This window comes from Quercus robur, chromosome 11 (assembly GCF_932294415.1).
Source record: "Quercus robur chromosome 11, dhQueRobu3.1, whole genome shotgun sequence".
Classification (NCBI taxonomy): Eukaryota; Viridiplantae; Streptophyta; class Magnoliopsida; order Fagales; family Fagaceae; genus Quercus; species Quercus robur.
Window position 1 is genome coordinate 1,168,726 of NC_065544.1, and position 6,000 is coordinate 1,174,725.

The 6,000-nt window shown below is 33.7% G+C and overlaps 1 protein-coding gene across 1 annotated transcript; it reads right to left on the reverse strand.

The window, feature by feature from the left end:
* Window positions 1-3,172: 3,172 nt before the first annotated feature.
* LOC126704552 (trimethyltridecatetraene synthase-like) lies at window positions 3,173-5,565 on the reverse strand. The gene is made up of 2 exons (XM_050403527.1): window positions 4,474-5,565; window positions 3,173-3,960 (listed from the first exon to the last, which is right to left on the reverse strand). The coding sequence occupies exons 1-2, from the start codon at window positions 5,446-5,448 to the stop codon at window positions 3,331-3,333; spliced, it is 1,605 nt and encodes a 534-aa protein (XP_050259484.1). The 5' UTR covers window positions 5,449-5,565; the 3' UTR covers window positions 3,173-3,330.
* Between the last annotated feature and the right edge of the window lie 435 nt (window positions 5,566-6,000).

Here is a 6,000-nt window from a genome sequence, read left to right on the forward strand (position 1 = left end):
AGGGTTCCAAGTGATTTTATCACTTTCTTCTCTCTCTTTGTGTTTTTGTTTTTGCATAACTTGTGTGTTTTACTTTTATTTTGAGTCAGTCTAGTTTTTATACTTTGTTTTATTTAATATGTTTTTGTTTGTTTTTAGTTTTGTTTATTTTGTTTTAGATATAAAAATAAAAAAAAATAAATAAAAATTAAAAAATCAGAAAAATACAAAAACAGTGTGTTTTGTGTACATTGGTACTTGTGTACTTTGGATGCCATTGAAATAAAGTTTTCTAAACTTTGTATCTCTTGTAGCTTAGATGAGCATCTCTATGCACAACTAAGCAAGTGAGTTTTATGGCTCGTGTTTGTGATGAGTAAGGTTAAGTGATCTCTTGTACTTAACACTTGTATCACTCTTTTTGACGGGAAGGACTAGAAAATTCTAAGAGAAATACATAAATAACCATCTCACCATTATTGCCCACCAATCATGAAATGACATCTGTATGCTTCAGTATAGCAAAAGTGCAATATCAATGACATTTGTGTGTTTCGGCATAGCAAAATTGGAATGTCAAATGCTTAACATAATTGGGTATTTCTTTTCTATTTATTATATGCCCATGCATGATTTACTTCAAAAAGGGAAAAAAAATATGCAAAGAAAAATAAAAAGCAAAAAGATCAAAATGTTTTAAATATGATTGCAGAGTGTATTCTAGGAGATGTGAGAGTTATAGAATGTACCTCGAAAATGATAGTCCCCATCAAACAGTTATGATTGTGTGTGAGTTAAAGTGATTTTCTCATATCTCAAATCGTCATAACAAATATACACTTATGCAATCTTGCGATGTTTTTCACACACAACACGCAATATTCTTTACTACTCTTGATACATGTGCAGGTACAATGTAATTTGGCCATCACAAGGTTTACATGTGTTAATGTATGCTCACAAAACTGTCTTAACTTGTTTTTGAAATATAAAATTGGTTAAACTTTTTTTGTGTGTGTATGTGTGTTTTTGGGATCTACGTGCTTAAAAAAGAAGCCAAAACGACGTCATTTTGGCTCAATTAATGACAGCCCCTAATTGAGTTTTAAAGGAGTCCTGCATTGACAAAAATTAAAAGTTAGGAGGACTGAAATGACAAAACTGAAAATTAGAAGACCGAAAGTTAGAGGGTCAGTTTTGCATTTTTTTTTTTTTTTTTTTTTTTTTTTTTTTTTTTTGCGACCATTAGTTCTTCTTAGACGAGGAAAAACTAAGTACTATATCGTACAAAAATCAAAGCACCAGGATATTTACGAATACACCACACCATTCTTTTTCTTTTCTCCTCTTTTCATAAGCATATGAATCTATGTTAGACCTCAAAGCATGCCTAGACTACTAGGCTTCTGTATATCATCAAGTCTAGTACTTAGGTCACTATTCTTTAAAAAAAAATTGTGCAGAAACTTCACACCTATCAGAACAAATCTTAACACAACATAAAAATCTGCAGTTTCTATCGTAGTTAACACAATAAAAGTCTTAGAAAAGGTCAGATTTTCAAGATAGGAACAACTACTTAGCGTCCAAAATAGCAAAGATATAAATCTAAATCTTTCTTCTTTGTTTACAGCATAAAACTCACTGGATATTTTGATAGTTTTAATACTGGCCAAAAATAGCCACATAAAAGATATTATAATTTCATATAAAATATAGATTTGACAATATATGAGACCTCAAGTGTGTCATCAATCTTTCTCTACTTGAACAAACTTAGAAGTCCTTAAAAAATATCTATCGTTATACTCTAACTTAATTAGAGTATATATAGCTAGAGTTTCAACTTAGTTTTCTAAAATCTCCCTCGGTAATATTAATTATAAAATTGATCCCACAATATATTTACTTAAATACCCTTCCTTTTAATATATATATATATATATATTGGGGGTATTATAGGGTGGGTTGTAGCCGTGTCCTGTGCTACTGTGTAGCATTCCCATCATCCCACTTTCCAAGCTACTTTTCCTTTCATCTTTTTATAATTTGCCTTTTCTTTAACATATATTTAATTGTTATTAAAATAATCCATATATCATATATCATTATATGTACCTTTTAAAATATACTACTATTTATCATTTATAATTAAATTACATGTACGTTACTGTTCTAGATTTTATATGTAGCATGGATGTAATTAATTTGACAATTCCTAATGTTTCCATTTGTTTCTTGATTGTATCTTGTAGTTCTTATTTAGTTGAATGAACTCAGTTTACCATTAAAAAAATGTAATAATATATACACAGAAATTTTTTTTCCTAATTTTATGTATCGCCCCCAAAGATAAATTCCAGGCTCCGCCACTACCTACGTATACTTTGTTTAAATGTTATGAAATTTATAACAAAGTATTTGATAAAATACTTTCTTCTTGAGTGTTAAATTAAGTTTATTATTTTGAAAAAAAATCACTACCTCGAGATGTCTCAACAATTGGTTTGATCTCGAGAGAATCTAATCAAAGGAGAAGATTGTCAGTAACTTGTATTTCACATTCATAAGGAAGCTCAGTAATTCCAACTACGAATTGTCGAGGTCATGCTTGGAGTCGTACCTGATAGGGAATGATTTGTGGGAAGTTAATTAGAGAGAAGGCACAGACCACCAATCTATCACAGAGAAATTAAGAACGAAGTCGAACACCAAGGCTGCCGAAAGAAGAGCACACACTGGCTTCGACTTCTAAAAATAGAGATCAGACGCATGGAGCAAGGAAAACTTGCTACTGCATAATATTTCCTTAAGATGAATACATCATGCCAATAGCTATATAACTATTAGATCATCCACATAACAAGATATCAGAATCCAAGCTATAGAGGCTCCTCATCAATGGCATACGACCTGAGTATATATGCAACTTATTGCCTGTTGGACTATGGTGGATGAGTTAGAAAATTTATTAACTAACCACAAGTTGGTGCAGGCCAAAAGTGGTAACATGAAGGTCGAAGAAAAGGATGAGCCATTAATTACTTTCAAATTATTTCAAGGGAAAGCACAAAGTAAAATTTAACTTGATATGAGGAGTGACAGTGTTGGATTTGGAAATGGAGATAATAACGGTAATGAGACTCTTTAAGAGCTTCTGACCCAAGGTCACTACTATTTAAAAATAATGTAGTTGAGTCAGCAAAAGTTTTATTTTATTAATACTACACATTTTACCTATCTCGTTCACCATATCGCAAAATAAAGCCCATAACTAACATCATTTCCAAGATTTTATTTACTATTAAGCAAAGCCTTGGTCCATGACAACAACACAATTATATATCAAATTCACATTTGATAAAGATGAAGAGGGAGTCGAGGTTCCATCACTGCAACAAGTGGGAATTTGCGAGATGTTGCAAATCCATAAACTTCATCCATGCTTAAATCTTCATTTTTCGTATTTCCCGGTAGTTTCCAATTAAATCCTTGTAACATATTAGCCAAAGTAGAGCTAATCACCTTCAGCCCAAAGCTGTAGCCAGGGCACATTCTCCTCCCTGAACCAAATGGCAAAAGCTCAAAATTTTGACCCTTCACATCAATATCCTTACCTAAAAACCTCTCTGGGCGAAACTCTTCCGGTGCATCCCATACTGATGAGTCTCTCCCTATACTCCATGTGTTTACGAAGACTCTAGTTCCTTTTTGGATTTTGTAACCAGCTACATCACAATCTTCAAGAGCCAAATGTGGTGCAAGTAATCCAGCCACAGGGTGTTTCCTCATTGTCTCTTTGACAATTGCTTCAATATAAGGCAGTTGTGGAATGTCAATCTCTTCCACCCATCTCTCTCTTCCAATTATCTTATCGAGCTCTTCAGTGGCCTTTTTTATAAGATGTGGTTGCTTTAAGAGTTCAGACATTGCCCATTCCATAGTTGTTCCCGAAGTGTCTGTGCCTCCAGCTAGTAGGTCCTAATTAATATTGATTAACAAGAGCAAGATTAATAATGTCAATGTCAAGGGGGCAAGCTAAAATTCGAAACTTTAACAATGGTTGTTATATAATAGTAGAATTAATTACAACCTTTCAGTTAATTGTAACTATCGATGCTAGATTATAGGGATTTCATACAATACTATATTTATATTGCAACATATAGCAAAATCTAGTTCCCAAAAAACAAGAGGAATAAATTTTAAATAAATAAATTTAAATATAGAAAGTGAAATAAGTATTACTTAATCGATTTTTTTTACAATTATTAAGTAAAAAAAAAAAATTGAAAAACACTTCCGAAATCTTAGTAAATACTCTACGTATCTACGTAATTCACTAGTGGGATAACAATTTTGTTCAAATAACTTACCACCCCCCCCCCCCCCCCCAAAAAAAAAAAAGTAAAACAAGATGAAAATATAAACACTAGAATTAAAAAAGATCTTCTCCCAAAAAATAAAGAAGAAATAAAAAGGTAATGGTATTACCTGAATGAATGCCTTGATATTGTCATGGGCGAGCTTAATATCAACATTAGGATCATCAGCGAGTTGCAATAATACATTCACTATGTCCTTTGGCACAAAATCTTTCACTCCTTCCTTCTTTGCCTTCTGTTCATCAAATACATGATCAAGGAATTGATCAAATTTTTTAATTAAAGCCTTCATTCGCTTCACATACCCCTGCAAGTCTAAGAAATCAAGCCACGGTAGCCAGTCCCCTATATTTAACACCCCATTTAGAAAGAACAACTCGTCTAACATTTCTTGAAACTCTTTTACTGTGATTATTGGGGTCTCATATTTGGGCTCGCTAGCATACTTTTTACCAAATACAATTCTGCTTATAATGTTTAGAGAAAGATGAAAAAGATGGCCTTTTAGCATAATTGGCTTTCCTGACAAGGTGCAAAGGCGTGACAAAAAAGCACGCATTTCTTCAACACGAATGTATTGATAGGAGTCGAGTTGTTTTGAGTTAAACAACTCAGAGGCATAAATCTTACGGCCTTGGCGCCAATATGGTCCATAAGGTGCCCATGTAATATTGCGATGGTTATATGATAAATACTTGCCAGCAGCAGATTTGGGTCTAGAGGCAAAGACATGATCATGTGTTTTTAGGAATTCCTTTGCCATTTCGGCAGATGAGGCAACAACAACAGGGAAGGAACCAAGCTTGAGCAGCATAATTGGTCCATATTTTTGGGCCAATTTATGAAGCGATTTGGGAGGATGAGAGCCCACAAGATTCAGATTGCCTATGATTGGCCAAGGTTTGGGACCTGGTGGAAATTTTAGCTGGTGGGATTTGAAGGGTAATAATTTTGAGAGAAAGGCTAAGGCTGCTAGTGATGCCATTACTATAAGAGCCCAAGAAGAAAAAGACTCCATTTCTTGGTAGGAATTGGAGGACATTGCAGTGAGAGTTTGAGGCGGATTATGGGGTTTATATCGCATTAAATATATATACAGAATTTATGCACACGATGTACCTGTGTTTTTTGTAAAACAGAGAAAAAACTTAAGTACTTTAGGAGCAATGCTCCCTCCTCTCACATGAGGGATGGCCCCATGGTGAGACCAGACCCACCCCTCACATGAGGAGGAAGCATTGTTTCCTAGCATGTAAAAATTATCTAACAAACATGCCTAACTTTTAATTACGTACGTATTGCACTTGCCCAAGTATTGCACTTTCCCAATATATCACTTGCTTTGGTGAAGCTACAGCTGTCCGGTCCACATTGAAGCTAGCCTCAGCCACATTGTTCACGTTTCACCATAATTTTGTGTCCAACTTTTGAATTGAGATTAAGTTGCAATAGCTTTCAATCCCAACTATTTAAATAAATAAAAAAAGTGAGAAAAAGTTAGAAATGAAAATTAATAAATGAGAGAAATTAAAACTTTTTGTGAGAGAAGAATGAAATAAATGCACCCGGTGTTGGGTATTGCACTGGATCCTAATCCCCAAATCAGAACTTTTGCACTATTTGGTCAATTTATATG

What these genes read in the sequence shown, in the direction of transcription:
- LOC126704552 (XM_050403527.1), bottom strand. Translation starts at nt 5,448, where the DNA reads ATGCGATATAAACCCCATAATCCGCCTCAAACTCTCACTGCAATGTCC. An exon ending in ATATCAAGGCATTCATTCAG is followed by an intron (nt 3,961 to 4,473) that starts GTAATACCATTA and finishes AATATTAATTAG; the next exon opens with GACCTACTAGCTGGAGGCAC.